This window comes from Cibotium barometz, chromosome 3 (genome assembly GCF_041138505.1).
Source record: "Cibotium barometz isolate CiBa-2024 chromosome 3, ASM4113850v1, whole genome shotgun sequence".
In the NCBI taxonomy this organism is placed as follows: domain Eukaryota; kingdom Viridiplantae; phylum Streptophyta; class Polypodiopsida; order Cyatheales; family Cibotiaceae; genus Cibotium; species Cibotium barometz.
In genome coordinates this window covers 39503372-39521253 of record NC_141048.1, presented here as the reverse complement: position 1 = coordinate 39521253, position 17882 = coordinate 39503372, and the positions used below count along the sequence as shown (strand labels likewise).

Here is a 17882-nt window from a genome sequence, read left to right as displayed (position 1 = left end):
GCCTTCTCCCCTTCTGTTAAGCATTCTTGCTTTCTCTGGCTCATCCTCCATAAGGGGATCTGGACAGGTGCTCGTGCTGCCAAGATTGGTAAAGGTAATGGTTTGTGCCCCCGGTGTAATGCTGACATTGAAGACATTCCTCACATGTTTTTTCATTGCAGGTACAATGCTAAGTTTCTAAACCTTCTGTATACCTGTTTTAAGAGTATTCACCCCAACCCATTTTCTCCTAAAGAGGTTCTTTTGGGTGAATGTATGCACCTTGATCCCCCATTGTGGCATATGATCAGATGTCTGTTCCTCCATGAAATCTGGAAAGAAAGAAATGATTATGTCTTCTCTAATGGAGGGAGGAACCATATCTGGGCTTTAAAAGCTCACATTTCTAAAGTTGCTGTGCAGGTTATGGGGGAGATGAAGGATGCAGTGGAAGATTTTCAAAAGACTTTCCAAGAAGTCAAGCTTGGAAGATGGCAGACTTGGAAATCCAGGCTCATGAAGATCTACTCAAGAGATCGACTGTCAATGATTGATGGAATCCTTTCCTCTAGTATAAGAATCTTGTTATTTTGTTAGAAAGCCCTCAGATGTTCCTATACAGGACTATGTAAGCAGTTGTGCCCCTCGCAGAGCCTTTATCTCTGCTGTAGCTGTAACTTTTCTTTTCTTCTAATTTAAATCAAAGTTTCTACCCAAAAAAACTAAAGCAAATTTGCCCAGCAAGACCCTTAGCACTATCTTCCACGGGATTATAAAGACCCCTTTGGCATGGGATCAATGGTGGAATCTCGAGCGGGCGGGTCGGCGGGGAATCTTGGCTGTGGATGACCGCCGTAGGGCCGGTTGGACTGCCGGCGAAGGGGGGGATAAGCTTAAGACCTAACGGCCAACTATCCAGAACATCGATGCACACGGGCGTGATGATAGGGTTTTGCCTTGGGACTGCGAGACGACCCGTGTTTGAATCCCGCCTAGGCATGTGCTGCCGAGTTTACAAAATGGTACTAACAGCCCGCGCTGTGAGGCCGGGTTTCCACTGTTGATTGTTGATCCCAAGCCTAATAAGGGGTCTGTATGACCTGGTGAGAGATCATCCTGAGGCCTGCAAGACACTCTTTAGCGATGGAGTCCTACTCTCCTTTGGCGTCCGGCAAGGAGAACGCTCCTCTCCTCTTGGCATCTGATCGTCGACACTGGACTCTCCCTCCTCCCCTCCCTACAATACAAAACTCCAACAGTCTCTGTTGACCCTTCATCACAAGGTGCATGGCATCATGCAGATGAAGAGGCATCCACCAACACTTCATTTCCTTTGCATGAGAGAGAGAGAGAGAGAGAGAGAGAGAGAGCGTCCAGACGCATCGCCTGGCTCTCTCTGCCTCTCCGGCCATCAACCGCCTAACTACAATGCATGCAAAGCTGACAGGAGGGAGGAAATCGAGGTTTCCACAAAGGTTTTGAAAAAAGAAAGGACCACTGAAAACATTTCACAAACCTGGAATCATTAATTCATTTATGCGATGCAAAAGAACGTTTTGCTGCCCTGCTCCAGGCCCGAGTCTTATTTAGATCGATAAACCCGAGTCTTATTTCAATATGGCACCACAATAATTCTGATCGCTGCAGTACTCGAGCTAACTAGTGCGCCGGGGAAGGGATTTGACGGAGAGGCCGTCCTGGTTGAGCGTGATCATGAGGCGGTAGCTCACGCGCCGGCCGGGCACCGCCTCGAACTTGAGGAAGCGAAGCAGCACCGCTGCCGTGACCTTCATCTGCAGGTACGCAAAGTCCTTGCCCAAGCACATTCGAGGCCCAGCCTGCAGTTCAACATTCAATTTTCGTGAGAGAGAGAGAGAGAGAGAGAGAGAGAGAGAGAGAGAGAGAGAGAGAGATTAGATCACTAATCAAGAATGATTTTTCTAAGGAGTATTGATTTGGTGAGATGATTATAATTACGTGGAATGCAACATGCTTGAAAGGTGATTCTGCACGGAATGTCCCATCTTCTTTGAGGAAGCGTTCCGGTTTGAAATCCCCAGCATCTGGTCCCCATACACTCTCCATCCTTCCCATGCCATAACCATGGTAGGCCAGCACATCTCCCTTTCTCAAAACCGTCCCATCAGGTAGCGTGTCATCACCTGCTGCAGTCCTTGAATCCTGATCATACCATGCCACCAAGAAGAGCACACTCATCCATGTTAGTGAGTGAGTATAGTACTGTGATAGTTGCCTACAAGTACATTCATGTGGAAGGGGATCCATTGTAAGGTTAAATCTACCATAGCATTGTCTCTATCATAAAATGGTTGTCACCACTGGGGTTCCAACTCACAGGCGCTTTGGGGGGTGGTGGGGGGGGGAGGGTGCGGCAGATTTCCGATCCACTGTTATCCCATAGTTGGGATGGGCTCCTCCCCATGAGTGGCATTTGTGTGTAAAACCTGTAACTGGTTGTCCCAGCCCAGCGCTCTTAACAATGATTATTACAAGGGGCTTTAGATTTCATTCTGTGTTGGTTTAGGACAGGGAGCCCTCAAATTTGAAGAGAAACTCCAAAATTCCATTTGAAGGGCTCATATTAAACCTCTTTTCTCTGCCCTTCTTCTGAAGGATAAAATCTTGTAGCGATATGCTTGTGGGCTGGTTGGCCATGGCAACTTGGACAGACAGATTGCCCATCCATCCTCATCCCATGGCTGTGATGAGCTGCACCCTATGAATAGCCGTTTTGTGTAAGGTCTGCAGAAAGGTTGTGGAGGCCCACTCTATAGTGATGGAAGGTAGAAGCTTGAACAAACAAGTTTCCTTTCCTTTTCTGTGGAGTCCTCCAGTGTTTTTTTGTTTTCAATGAAAGCCTCACACACACACACACACACACACACACACACACACTACTAGCACAAGAACTGAAGTAACAATTTTGTGAAAGGGGAATGCCTTTGAGGGGGAAAGCACATACCATAGGGACAGCAGGATAAAGCCGCAAGGTCTCAGCAAAGCAAGCATGTAGGTAGTGCAGCTTGCTCAGCCTCTCATAAGTCAAGATTTCAGCAAAGCTCCTTATCCTTAATTCTGATGGAAGGCCCTCATCATCACTTTCGCCTTGCAAATCCTCTTGATCTTTCAGTATGCTTAGAATCTCTTGAACAACTTTCTCCTCTACATGTGGGTTCATGATAAGCATGTAGAAGAACCAGCACATTGTGACAGAGGTCGTGTCACGGCCTGCTAACATGAAGTTGAGTGTGATATCCCTTATCTTGTTGTCTGTAAAATTGTGTGGATCATCCTTGCTTAATGCCAAAAACCTTGAAAGCAAATCAGGTTTAGCCTGCCAAAAAGCACTTCAAAAGATCAATCAATGACATTGCAAAAGCAATGCAAGGACAAATACCCTTAAATTGTGATTTTTGGAAGTTACGCATTAATGATTTGGAGCTAGCTAAATTTTCCAAATTTTTTGTACCAAATATTTATTTCAAAAAAATTTATGGAAATTTGAGGATCTTTTTGCACCTTAAGGAAAATAAAATCCCTTTTTGATGGACTAGCATGCTATCTTACATATCTGTAGGTGAATTTACTGAGCTTGAAAATCACGCACACAAACGAAATTCAAGATATCACAAATATCATATAAACAATGTGAAATAGTCATACATTGCCTGTTTGATTCATCTCTTTCTTGCGGTCCTGGAGTACACTGTAGAGATACTTGTTTATGGTGGCTATGTCCTTGACAAGCTGTGCTTCTGTTCCGAGGCTAAGCCATCTCTTGATCTTCCAGAAAGGGTCCATGAACCTCCAAAAGATGATATTGCTTGACCCATCAAAAGCTTTGGCAAATTCTTGGTGTGAAGAAGAATGGCTCTCTGACAAGTTACCCATGTCTACTCCAAAGCTAAGCTTGCACACGGAGTCCAAGGTCATCCTCATTAAGGCATCCTTCAATCACAGGGTGAATCAGTTAGCTTTTAGAATTTGCATTGCAAAATCCCGTGGGTTAAGTTATTGAGAATACACACGATTGTTTTACAATAGTTAAACAATTTTTTTGCAAAACATTGCAATTTTGTACTAATCATGGATTGCATTGGACAGATATCATGAGTTTAACCCATTCTTATGATGTTTTTAAACGAATGTTCTCCGGAAATGTTAGTCTGCTAGATTGAAATCCATGTGCACAATCCACCAGTTTTGCATAAATGGCAGTTCATGCAAAGCACTCATTAGCATGTTCATTGTATCGGTTATCTAGAATAGACCAAGTTTCTGTACAAAATGCTTATCTGTGAGCTTTATATGAGCATAAAATAGTGGAACAATGACTTTTGTGAAGAGAAAAAAGGCAGAAAATTGGGTATGAATTGAAATGTGTAGGACATTGGGCAGGAAATGTGGTTTTCAAACAAGATGTAATTGGTATAGAGAAGAAGTGAATGGTTTCGGTATATTGATTTAAAGACTCCCTTAATTTCCAAATCTATGCTTAACCTTGCACTTTCCCAATTCGAGATCCCAACTAGGGAAGTATATAACTCTGAGAGTGTCACCAGCCTGGACATGTTCCAGTATGAAAGGGCTCTAGTGGACTCCGGGATGTCTAAATATTTATAAAGTACAAGCTTTGGGAATAGGGGATTATCTTAGAATACAAAGGACCACGCTCCTAAAATTTATGAGAGTTGCTATTTTTGGTTCGACTCCGATGGAAATTCTGTTCGTGTCATTACATCTGGAATTGAGCAGATACCAAGAGTTGGCGAAGTGCCTATGACAGAATGTCTACTAGTTGGGATATTTTTAGAGGCAAAGATTATAGGAGAACCTATCTCTTAGATTGGGACATGTGGTAAGAAAGTGGATCAAAGTGAGACAAGTGGCCTCACACTTGTCAGAAAGAGGATCAAAGTGAGACAAGTGGCCTCACACTTGTCACTCTAGCTATTGTGTGGCTCTCCACATATCATCATCGCCTTCTCTTTCCATTCACTCATGGGAGCCCCAAATCTATAAATTGGGGCTCTCTCTTCATTAATAGAGGCTCTCTTGCTACACACTAGCGTCTACCACCGTTAGAGGCTGCCCTAATGATGGCTACTCTCTTTCTCTCTCTCTTGAACGCTTCCCATGAAGAATACCAGCTGTTGGGGACTGTTTTGTGTGCATAGCACATGTTTCTATGCGAGACACTAGTTTCTGTGCATGGCACTTATTTAAGTGTCTTAGCACCTGGTTGGTGATTTTCATTGGCATATGATTATCTCATTGATATTGGTGATTGAGACACAATTGGCTCTTGTGTTTGTGTCTAGCATATCTTCCATGGAATTCTTGCCTATTTATTTTGGGACATGATTTTGATATTGGTATTATGGAGACTTATTTAGTCTCACCCATTTCTCTGGGACATGGATTCTATAGTTATATTGGATTTTTGAGACTGTCTTGTCTCACCGACTTGATGGGACATGATTATATCGTGAATATATAACTAGAAGCTTAAAGTTGCGGACAACTTTTAAGAAGCTGGGCAGGATGTCACTAGCTTGGACATTTTCCAGTATGAAAGGGATCTGGTGGACTCCAGGATGTCTAAATATTTAGAAAGTACAAGCTTTGGGAATGGGGGATTATCTTAGAATACAAAGGACCACGCTCCTAAAATTTAGGAGAGTTGCTATTTTTGGTCCGACTCTAATGGAAATTCTGTTCGCGTCATTACATCTAGAATTGAGCAGATACCAAGAGTTGGCAAAGTGCCTATGACACAATGTCTACTAGTTGGGATATTTTTAGAGGCAAAGATTATGGGGAACCCATCTCTTAGATTGGGACATGTGGCAAGAAAGTGGATCAAAGTGAGTCAAGTTGCCTCACACTTGTCAGTAGAAAGTGGATCAAAGTGAGACAAGTGGCCTCACACTTGTCACTCCAGCTATTGTGTGGCTCTCCACTTGTCATCATAGCCTTCTCTTTCCATTTTCACTTATGGGAGCCCCAAATCTATAAATTGGAGCCCTCTCTCTTCATTAATAGAGGCTCTCTTGCTACACACTAGCCTCTACCATTGTTACAGGCTGTGGCATTTGTATATGGATAATCTGGCATCTCCCGTGGGTAGAGTAAGGCCCGCAAAGCTTGTACATGATATTATTCTCCTTGGGTAATAAAATACTCCAAGGGGGGGGGGGGTCGGCCCATTCCGACCTCTATGCAGTGTCACATGTGCAAGCTCCATTTTCAGCATTTGTGGATGTTTTGTCCTGCTTTTATGTTTAAATGTTTTAATATGCATTGATGGTATCAACAAGTGTGTGGAGGCCCTAGTCCCCCGGGCACCCGCTGCTGGCACCTTTAGAAAGAAAAGGGAATGGTAGAAATTTGGTCCAATAGCATTAGAGCAAGGTCAAGGTGGTCCAATCAGAAAAGGGTGCAATAGCACAAGCCAATGAACAAAAGGTCATTGCCAAATGGCACCAATCATTGTAAAAGTGTAGCCACTGGCAGCAGTAGCAGCACTTCGTCTTGGAACAAATCCATGAGCAGCACAAAGTAGTGGGATTGTAGCCTCCCCTTCACGAAAGCGTATCGAGTAATCTCGCAGCTGCTTAAGACTCCCTCTATTATTTGCTTAGGGATTGATAGCATTCTTCGGCCATTCAAGCGTAAAGGCTGATGGTGGGCAAGTTCTGTGGTTCTGAACCAAACTCATTGGACAAATGGCAGGGGCATGTGTCACATGCACTTTGCACTCAGTGCATGGTGACAAACTGGCTCATCATCAGTAGTGCAACATTTGTATATATAAGAACCCAGTAGGATGATATTTGTCGTACGCCGTGACCCCATTGTACATCCTCAGTCCAAGATAAGTTAGGCACGAGCTACGTAGGTCATTCCTCAGCCTTAGCGAGTCAGTGAGTCAGTCAAGTCCCTTAACCCACTTGGAGAGAATCATTCATGCATGTAGAGTCAGTAGAAGCCTTAGGGTTTGCATCAGAAAGCACTCTGCATCTTGCATAATATGCATTCATATGCTTGTGCATCATTTAGAACATCCCAGAAGCCTTAGGAAATTTACTAGGATTTATCTGGTATTTTTTCCATATTTTATGGTATTTATTTAGCATTTATTGTCATTTATAAACACTTTATTAAATAAATGACCAGCCAACTTGACTAGCCCCTAGTTAGTATAAATAGGCTTGCATAGGGCTTAGTTAGACATTCATTCAGTCTTTAGGAAGCTAGGCACCTTCATCCTCAGCATTAGGAGCATTCCCCGCCTTTAGTCCTAGACTAATCCAACTTCATTGGAGCTTCTACGTTTTACTTCTAAAGCCAAGAGGTATTGTGCTTGCTTCAATCAGTCCCCTGCAGCCATAGTTGCAAACATTCGCGAATGCAAGGGGTTGCAAACGTTTGCAAACGTTTGCAGTTTGCACCCCCTTGCAAACTTTACCTGCACTTTTTTTTACACTTACGAATTGGGCCACTTTTTGGGCATTTCTAACATTACGCGGACACCTTCCGCCCCTTGCGCGTTGTCGACCAGCAGTACACGCCTACGCGGAAGCGCTTCCGCCCCCTGCGACTCGCGAGGCTGCGCGCTGTCGACCAGCACTACACGGCGTGACGGCTGCGGGCGCACACCCCTGGGCCCTACGCTCTTCCCTCTCCGCGCTATCCAGTGTCCACTGTCGACCAGGCTCCAGGCTCCAGCAGAAGCGAGCAGCTACACGCCTAGGCCCTACGCTCTCTGCTCCGGGCTCCCTTGAGTGTCTCTACTCACCCACGGGCCACAGCCTACAGGCCACAGCGAGGCCCAGCCGCCCAAGGGGCTTCCGACCCGCGAGCTTCCGACTCCCGAGCACCTCTCGAGTCTCTACTACCGAGTGAAGGACTTCCTGCCTTCAAGCCTTGGAGATTTGAGAATGGGAAAATCCTCGGGACCGGAGTGGGAATATGTAACCCGCTTGGAAAAGAAAGGAAGAGGGATGTATCAGTGCAGGTGTAAATTTTGTCCTCATGAGTGGATAGGTGGGCCTTTGCGAATTCGTGCTCACATCCTAGCCATTTCAGGGCACGGTGTGGACAAATGTGAGCATGCCCTAGAGGATGTGAAAGATATATGCAGGCGATTGCATGTCAAAGCTGATCCTATGTATGATAAAAAGGCAATTGATGATGCGGTGGGGGATTTGGGGGATGCTGCTCAGGATGTATCAAATGTGGCAGCTTCAATGTCAAATGTATGTGGTTCTTCTAGTACATGTAACGAGGCAGTTTCTGCAAACAAAAGACAAAGAGTCTCTAAGGGTAGCCATTCTCAAGGAAAATTGGGAGCAGCATGGCAATTGCAAGCAAGAAAAAATGCAACAATTGCAGTGCGGCGTTTCTTCTATGCAGAGGACATTGCTCATTGCAAAGTGAAAAGTCCGTATTTTTTGGATATGGTCAAAGCCATTGGCGAAGCCGGAGCCTCATACAAGCCACCTTCATATGAGGCATTGCGTGTTAAGGAGTTGAGAGATGAAGTCAAATGCATAGATAGAGATTTGCTTGGCATAAGAGATAAATGGAAGAAATATGGATGTACAATTGTATGTGATGGCTGGTCCGACACCAAGAAAAGGCCAATCATTAATGTGCTGGCATCATGTATTTATGGCAGTGTGTTCTTAAAAGCTGTTGACACAAGCGGTCAATTGAAATCGGGAGAGTTCATCTTTGGTATCCTTAAAGATGCTATTCTTCATGTTGGTCCTACCAATGTTGTGCAGGTATGCATGGACAATGCATCAAATTGTGTGGTTGCGGGAGAGCTTGTCGAGGCTCAATGGCCTCATATCTTTTTTACGCGTTGCACATGCCATTGTTTGGATTTGCTATTTGAAGACATTGGCAGCTTGACATGGGTTTCCCCCGTTCTTGAGTGGGCAAAGAAGATTGTGAAGTTTATAACAAGGAAGCCAACTCTTTTGGACATGTTTCGAAGGTACAACAAGAAGGAGCTTTTAAAGCCAGCAGAGACACGTTTTGCTTACACATTTATTGTATTGTCAAACTTGCTAGATGAGAGAGTCTACACTGGCTTGAGGAAGATGGTTGTAAGCGATGAATGGACAAATGCAAAACAGGTGAAGAACAAAGTTATTGGCTTGGAGATTACAAGCAAAGTGTTAGAGACAAGATTTTGGCAGGATGCAAGACAGATTGTGAAAATAATGGCACCTATTTTGAAGATTCTTCGCATGGCTGATAGGGAGGGAGCCACCATGGGATTAGTTTATGAGCTCACAGATAGGATGGTGGAAAGCATACAAAAAATGACAGGTGTTGATGAATGCAAATTGAACCAAGTAAAGGCTTTATGTGTTGACCGTTGGGACATGATGCACTCTCCTCTTCATGCCACAGGCTATGTATTGCATCCAATTTGGAGAGGCAAGGGACAAGAAGCAGATGAAGAGGTGCAAAATGGATGGATGACATTTATTGAGCGTTATACGCATGGAGATGTTGTTGAGCAAGGTGCATTGATGGATGAGTTGGATAATTACAGGTCATTGAAAGGTACTTTTTCTCGCCCACTTGCTCTAGATGAAAGCAGAATGCATGAAGGGGTAAAGTGGTGGGAGTCTTTTGGTGCAAGCACCCCTAAATTGCAACAACTTGCCATTCGAGTGCTTTCTCAAGGAACTACATCTTCCCCATGTGAGAGAAATTGGAGCACTTTCTCACTCATTCATACCAAAAAGAGGAACAAGTTGAAACCTTCAAACACTGAGAAATTGGTATACATACATACCAACCTTCGACTTGTTTCCAAAATCAAGGCAAGAGGGTATGAGAAAGTGGAGGTAACTTTGGAAATGATCAACAAGGAGAAAGATGATGAGAGACTTCTTTCTTCACAAGAGGCTCGTGAGTCTATTGAGGATGAGGAAGAAGAGGACATGCATGCAGTTGGTACTGAGCAGGCTGAAGCTGATATTGTTGAGACAGATGAGGATGCTACTTCATCTTCTTCCTCTGAAGAGGAAGATGATGAATGATCACGATTCACCATGTACATGACCTCTCACACACGGGCACTTTTTACCTTGGCTGGACAAGGGTTTTTTCCCCGTGTGAGCACACTTCACTTTTAGTGTGTTGGGCTCTTTGCCTTGGGACTACAGTCTAGTACTCTGACTTATGTACTTCACTCTTTATGCGATAATATGAGTATTGAGTACATTTCCAGCAATCTTGAGTCTTGAGTCTTAAGTTCTAAATTCTAACATCTTTTAAGTTTCAAGCTTTCAAGTTTTTCATTGTGTTTTCATGCATTGACTTTGAACATTCTATTTATGCCCAAAAAAATTATTTTTTTAACCTGCCACCACGAATGCGAATGCATCCACCCTCAATGCATTCTTTTGCAAACTCGGCATTCTCGAATGCGAATGCACGAATGCAAAGAATGCTTGCAACTATGCCTGCAGCTTATCGCAGGAAATCAGCAATCTTTCACAGCAGTCCAGCAGCTCTTCAGTCCCCTGCAGACCTAGGCGCAGCATACAGTCCATAGGTGCCTGCATTCAGCACTCTTTCAGGCCCCAGATCAGCATCAACACCTGCGTTTCTGCACATAACAGAGCCGGCTGCTGTTCAGTCCAGTCCAGCCTGCGTTTTCAGTCTTGCATCAGTTCTACAACAGTTTACCTTGCGTTTCAGTTCTACAGCAGTTCTACAGCAGTTCCTCCGCCTTATGTGCATCATCCATACATGCTACCTTCATCTGGTGAAGGTAACATATCATTCATAAGCATTTTCAGCATATTTACATAGCTTAGAATAGTCCACCGCATTCCTTTCTCAGCCTCAGGTGTGCAGCCCTTCCTCACGCCCTTGGGAAGAGTGCATCGAGATCAGTTCATTGAGGTGTTTCTACAGCCGTGTACAGTTCAGCCAGGCTTCCGATCCTCCGAGATCTTGCGTTTGGCTTTCTACAGTCCACAATCATTCTCTCTAAAGTAATAAAGCAAATACTATCTCGTTAACGGGATAGGGGGCCCTTCTCAGTGGGTAATTTGGGACCCAATCTGGTGTACAGTTCTCATCTCTCTCTCTCTCACATCTCTCTAAAGTTTGAAGTATTAAAGTGGATTGCTAAACTTACGAAACTTAGGATACAGAAGACGGTGTGAGCATTTGTGTGACAGGATCCTCCAAGACGAAGACTTCTGCTGCATATTACAACATGCAGTAGGAGATAACTCTCTCATATTCAAATTTATACAATTGACCAAATATAACTATTATAAAATTTTTTAAACAAATGATAGCTCAAAACAGACAAATTATAGAAATTATACATACTCATCTGGCTATGTGGCACCACATCTTGCTCCTGATCCTGATCCTCCAAGGCCACATTCTACTTTTGACCCTAACCCTCCTCCTAAACCTCCCCTTGAACCTCCTCCTTTGGATCCTCCTCCTTTGATGGATCTAGAGGTGCCCTCGCCAGGGAATACGGGCAGCAAAAAGGAGCAAGAGAGCTGACGGTAGCCTCTAGGTTGTGCTTAACATAGAATACTTTGCCATGTCCTCCTCTATCTTGGACCTACTCAAATCGAGAGTCCGTAATAGTCTCTTGATGGCTATCAAGAGACTTGCCTTCCAACAAGAAAATGCTACAATTCCATGTGTAGAGCTGAATTGACAAGTGTGAGGATACTTGTCTCACTTTTTTCCTCTTATCTGCCACACGTCCCAAATCCAAAGGCCAAAAATTCCACAATCTTCAGCTCTTAAAATATCCCAACTGGTAGCCCATTTGTCATAGGTACTTTGGCAACTCTTGGTATTTGCTCAATTCTAGACGTAATGACACGAACAGAATTTCCATCGGAGTCGGGCCAAAAATAGCAACTCTCCTAAGTTTTAGGAGTGTGATCCTTTGTATTCTAGGATAATCCCCCATTCCCAAAGCTTGTACTTTCCAAATATTTAGACGTCCTGGAGTCCACGTGACTCCTTTCATACCGGGAAATGTCTAGGCTAGTGACATTACCTTACCTACAAGTAAGCTCCCGAAAAAAAGAAATACTTTAGAGTTCGAAATTTCTCACATGCAATATGAGTTTCGCTATCTTTGCAAACCCTAAGTTCAACTCAGCCGCCAGCAAAGACATTGCATGATTTTTTGCCCTTGCATTTCCTGGAGTTTTCGGTGGTGGACAGTGCCAATCCCAATCCCAACCAAGGCAGCGATAAGGAGGTGTGCCGCACTTCCCCATCTTGGATAACCCCTTCTAGCTATTGAAGATAGTGGACTCTTGCTTCAATTGCACCTTCTTCGTGTCGGTCGACACTCCCTTGGTCTTAATGGCCTCAGTAGAGGTGCCGCTCTCCCCTTCCAACCTCCCCCTTTTGCACTACTAGGCGGTGCCTTTCAACTTGCCTGAATTGCCTCGCCCCCTTGGCCCCCACTTTCCACATCCCTTCCTCAACGGCTCACACACCAACAATTTCTATTAAGATGAAGGAGATGGCAATGGGCGGCAAGGCTGAAGGCTTATTGTTGAAGTCAAGTATGAGGCTGGTGCTCATGATGACCCTTGCCATGGCCTACACTATGGTGTCATTGTCCTCTCCACGGATGTACTCAGCTTATTCTGTCCCTCTCATAACGCACAACCTCTTGCACATCTCATCATCGCCATCATCATCAGACAATAAGCTCCTCTGTAATTTCTGCTCTAACCCATGTTAATGTAGTGTATATATTATTGATGTGTTTTTGTGGCATCCCTTTTTAACAATCTACTACAGTTTTTAAGCGTTTAATCACTCATTTATTTGCATATGGGTGCTAAATCACGGCAAAATTGTGTTAGTATGTGGACTCTTATGTTGTGATTGCATTAAGTATTGGCATTCAGTTAGGCACTTAATTCTTCATAAATCAGTCAAGTAGGTGTGCCATTTAGCTTTGGTGCTAAACATGGATTAGTGAGAAGACCCCATATTAGAATGGGATAACGAAGTTCTATTAACATTCTTATTAACTTGGACCCGGCATTAAGAGAACACAGATTAAGAAAAAACTCATTTTAGCATCAAAGTAATTTGAGTGACAAGTTAACGAATTCCAGTTAATGCACAGCCATGTATGACGTTAAGCAGGATAATTATCCATGTAGTTTATGCCATACATTGGTTTAAGTAGGACAACATGGCATGCATGGTTGGGTTGGCATGCAACGATGGTAGCTTGTAGTTTGCAGATGTATGATGAAGTTGGATGGTATAAAGCTCTATGGTAACATGATGGGGGAACTGACACGTGGCCGAGCGAGGGATCGGCCACGTGGCAGCTCCCTAAGCTCCCTCCTCAAGCATGAGGGGAGCGTAATCAGCTTTTGTCACGTCGAAATGCTCTTCTCCATCATGGAGGGCATGACGTGCTGTGATCTCTCTAGGCTTGCAGTGGAAGGGTCTCGGAGATGATCTCCCGTTTCAATCCCGCCATAGCCAGTGCCTTCCTCACTCTGTTTGTCACCATTTGGCCACCCAATTGGTCCACTCGTGCTTTCTTATCATGTATGTACATTGGACTGGTGTCCATGGCAGTTGTTTATGCCGGGGATTGATGCCACTCACGTGATACTGTAGACTTGGCTTTCCGTTGGGACTTGTGCCTCCGTGTACATGCCCGAAAATGCTTGGTGGATTGGTGTTCCATTGGGTCTGGTACCTCGTGTACTTGCGTGGAGCACGTCTATTTTGGTATAGTCTCATGAACAGGGATTGTCCATACCAATGCTGGATTGCATAGCATCTTTATGTGCTTGCTTGCAATTGAAATTGCATGCTGTTTTCATGCTTGCTTGACCAATGTGTAGTTTCGGGTAAGAGGACGCCCGCCCGCGAACTGTGCATGTGAAACTGTCTGCTCACATGGTTATGTGGCATGTGACAGGTGGTAAGTATTGGTCATAAACTTGGCCTTAGGAGTTAGCACTAATTTATAAGTGTGTGTGTATACACTTCATTAAGTTTTGGGTGACCAAAACTCACTTATAAATTATGATCAGCCCAGTGTTCACACGCACTGATGTCCCGAGGTGGACATAACCCAATGTCCACCGCCCAGACCTTATCCCCTTTTTTACAAAGGGAGTAACCAGCCATGTGTCCCCTCTAGCTTGCTCCACAAAGCACCTGCCTGCCACCTACACTGGACAACTCACCACCTCACTCCTCTTCCTCTCTCTAGAGTTTGGCGCCTCCTTCATGAGGGCTGTAGGGGCTGCATTTTCTGCACATTCTCCTTCCCAACTCCATTTCTAAGCTTGCTAAGGTGATTTTCAAGCTTCCTAGAGTGTTTCCGGATGCTAATCACTCTCCTACACAGTCCCAATGACTGAAATTCAGCAAAACAGCTCTCTTTATTGCTGTGATTTCTGGTCTTTTTGCTGTAAACCCTAATTTCAGCTCTCCTTTCTCAAGTTGAACCATAGGGGAAGCTTTCCCAAGGTTTCCTTTATCCTCTTGAAGACTTTTGTCGTGAAGAAAGGTGACAAATCAAAGATCTCAACACTCCAAGGACTTCCATCGCGAAGACTTCCGCTGTCATCGACTCTACTTGCTATTGGTAAGCTTTTATGCTTAAATATGGGAGCAAGTAGTAGGAGGGAGGAACTGGATTACAAGATCACATACCGTGTGTAGTGTTATCTTGTCCTACGTGCTCTCTTGTAGATTGTTGCTACCAAGTGTTATCTTGTCCTACGTGCTCTCTTGTAGATTGTTGCTACCAAGTGTTGGTGGAACAATAGAGAGCAGATGGTAGGGAACATGGGCACTTGAGAGGGTAGTGTGGGTAGCAAGTCTACATCGACAACCACTTGTTTGCAATACTGTATTCATATGCATTGGTATGGAAATCTGGTCAGAAATGCCCATGACACTATGTACTTGATTCTCCCAAGATTAATATACTTTATTGGAGGGAGGGGTCGGCCGCTCCGGCTGATTGTGTGTCTCTTGTCAACTCAGCAATTTACTTCTTGTATTTTGAGCAAGTGTCCATCAAATCTTAGTGTATTTAAGTGTATTGATTAGCATTGTGTTCAACCAAGTTACATTGGTATCAGAGCATACGGTTCTCTTTCACTTCTATCGTGAGAGACGATCACCGTGAACACTAGCTATCTCTACACTTAGAACATTATAGACAGCCATGTAATGAATGTTGGCGATGCTAATACAAGAGGCAGGGACAATGAAATGCATGCCTCTGCTGCCCAGTGCCGCTCTGTTTAGAGCCGACCGCCACCAAGCCCCGCCCGTTTGGCGGAGCTAGTAGATAACGCACCACTGCCGCTCAGCTTCCCGAAGGCAGCTGCCCTTCCCATCATTGGCTGAGTTGGCAGCTCCACTCAGCCCTCATCTACCAATACACCCAGATCTGGCGCCCTCAATTCTGCCTTGCCGATCAGTTGATTCTCCACGCTCCATCCTTTGCCGTCATCCGTTGCTCTCCATTGACATCAAGGTAGGAAATTGATCACCATCATTCTTAATTCCTTACTGAGTCCTATCAAATTTACAGGATGAGCAAACTCATGTGGTGCACAATAGGGAACATGAATATGTGGGGCGGCCGTCCCGTGGCAAAGAGAAGATGCAGGAAGAAGAGTCCATAGTCTTGAGGACTGAACTTACTTGTATGCAGGCTCTTCTCCATGCACAACAAGAAGAATTGAATCTCTACCGCCGTGAGGATCCATTGGTACATGACCGTTTGAAGGCCAAGAAAGCTGAATCTTATATGGATCATGCAATGGCAATGATTGCTCAAGAGTTGCACATGCAACCGAGGGATGCAGCACGTGCATACTTGGCTCGTACCGAAGATGCTTATGCAGAAGAGGCAACCATTCCACATGTCTTGGAATCCCCACAAGTGCCCGAACAATAACTTATGTCTAAGAGGATGAATCTCCATGCGATGGAAGAGGAACAATTAGTGACTTCATGCCATGCAGCAACACCTTATGTAGCCCGTCAAAAATTGACTAAACTGATCTGGAAAATTCTAGAATCAGTTGGCTTGGTTAGAAGCTCACCTTTTCCTATAAATAGAAGCCTTCTCCTTTGTTTAAGCTCAATAGTGTTTTTGCACTCTTACCCTACTTCTCCCAAGAGCCAAAAACTGTGAATTTACTCATAATTCATTAGTTTTTGACCTTTCCTCTTCTAAAGATTGGTGGCCACTCTTGTTTCAAACAAGAGTAGATCCCTCAAACCATCAAGCCAAAGGAAAGCTCTCAAATTCTCCTTGTAAGTTGGAGATTCTTCTCTTTTCTATTTCATTTTATGATTTTTTAATGATTTTTGTCTTCTCTAATATGAATATGATGCTATGCCTCATTGAAAAAAGGCATTCCCCTCTCTTTTTTAGTAAATCCACCATTCTTTATCCTAGATGATTGATTAATGGATAAAATCAAGTTTTTCATAATGTTTCTCTTAAATAAGTAGAAAATGTTTACATTAGAATGATTTAAATACTCTTGGTGAGATTCTAATTGATTTTAGAGAGTTAAAAATTGAAAAATGGTCAGCCATACAAAGGAGGTTATGGCGAAATTTTCTATGGCAGTGGTCAAAATGTATGTCAAATGTCATTGCCGGCTGAAAATGTGCATGCACAACACATGCAACATGGGCTGCAATTTTCTGTTGGTACAGGTATTCCGCGTATCTCTCATACCACTCATGCCTTCGAGTGTGCTCGTGAGGGAGAAGCTATGGCTGAAAATGTATCAATGCATGTTGAGGGGCCAGCCATGCCTCATGCTTACAGGGCACATGTATCTATGCCTTATGCATCACCTTTTGGTCCTAAAATGATGCCAATCATCACAGGGGCTGTCCCAATGGACAAACATGGGGGAAAACATGTTGAGATGCACACACATGCATCAAAGTCTCGTGACTTCAAAGCCGGAGACAAATGTGTGAAGTTTGATACATATCATGGGGAATATGATGCATCAAAGGCACTTGCTTTTATTGCCCAGTTTGATATTGCTTTCAGTGATGAGGATTTCACTCAGATATCCATGATCCGGCATGTAAGCATGTTCATGAAAGGCACTGCTGCCCATTGGTGGCTCACGGAGAAGCTCTCACCGAATCCTGTTAGATCATGGGAAGAGTTCAAGGAGAGGTTCTATGCTCAATTCTTGCCTCCCCCAATGCATTGAATGAGATAACAATGAAGTGGGATTGGGTAAAGCAAAATGAGGGGGAAACGGTAAATGTATATGTACAAAAGTTTTGGAAATTGCTTTTGGAGGTGTCTCCATTTATGCATGTCACCGAGGCGGAAAGGAAGAGAAGGTTTCAATCGGGATTGCAACCCGTGTACAAAGCGGGACTACAAATGTATCCTAGTCATACCTTGCACCAATTAATCGCAGCCGCCACCGCCACCGAGTTATTGGAACTCAAATTGAGTCGATCCAATAAAGCTAAACCCTCATTTCAAGGCAAAGAGAGGGCTGTCCAAAACCTGCAAAATGATGGACAGCCACCTAAAAAGGACCAAAACCAAGATAAAAATGGTCCAAAGGCTCAAAATAACAAACCAAGAAGCGTCCCTTCAAACTGAGAGACTATGGTCTCACTCCGGAGTAGAAAAAGCAATATATGAGTGAGGGGAAATGCTTTACTTGTGGTAGCACCGAGCATATTGCAAAGGCATGCCCAAACAAGAAGAAGCGTGATAATGCAAATGCATCAAAACCTAATGTGCATATGGTTCCGGATGTGTAGGGCAACACTTCACATGATAGCAACGATAGAGT

General features: G+C 44.1%; 1 protein-coding gene across 1 annotated transcript in view; it reads right to left on the bottom strand.

The window, feature by feature from the left end:
- Positions 1 to 1485: 1485 nt before the first annotated feature.
- LOC147640047 (cytochrome P450 704C1-like) overlaps positions 1486 to 17882 on the bottom strand; it is a 46043-nt gene continuing 29646 nt past the window's right edge. The window contains exons 3-6 of the mRNA XM_086776535.1: positions 3664 to 3948; positions 2963 to 3334; positions 1957 to 2160; positions 1486 to 1817 (exon numbers count right to left, since the gene is read on the bottom strand). Of these exons, the coding sequence (XP_086632661.1) occupies positions 1635 to 1817; positions 1957 to 2160; positions 2963 to 3334; positions 3664 to 3948 (1044 nt within the window). The 3' untranslated portion in view covers positions 1486 to 1634. The remainder of the gene's footprint in view (positions 1818 to 1956; positions 2161 to 2962; positions 3335 to 3663; positions 3949 to 17882) is intronic.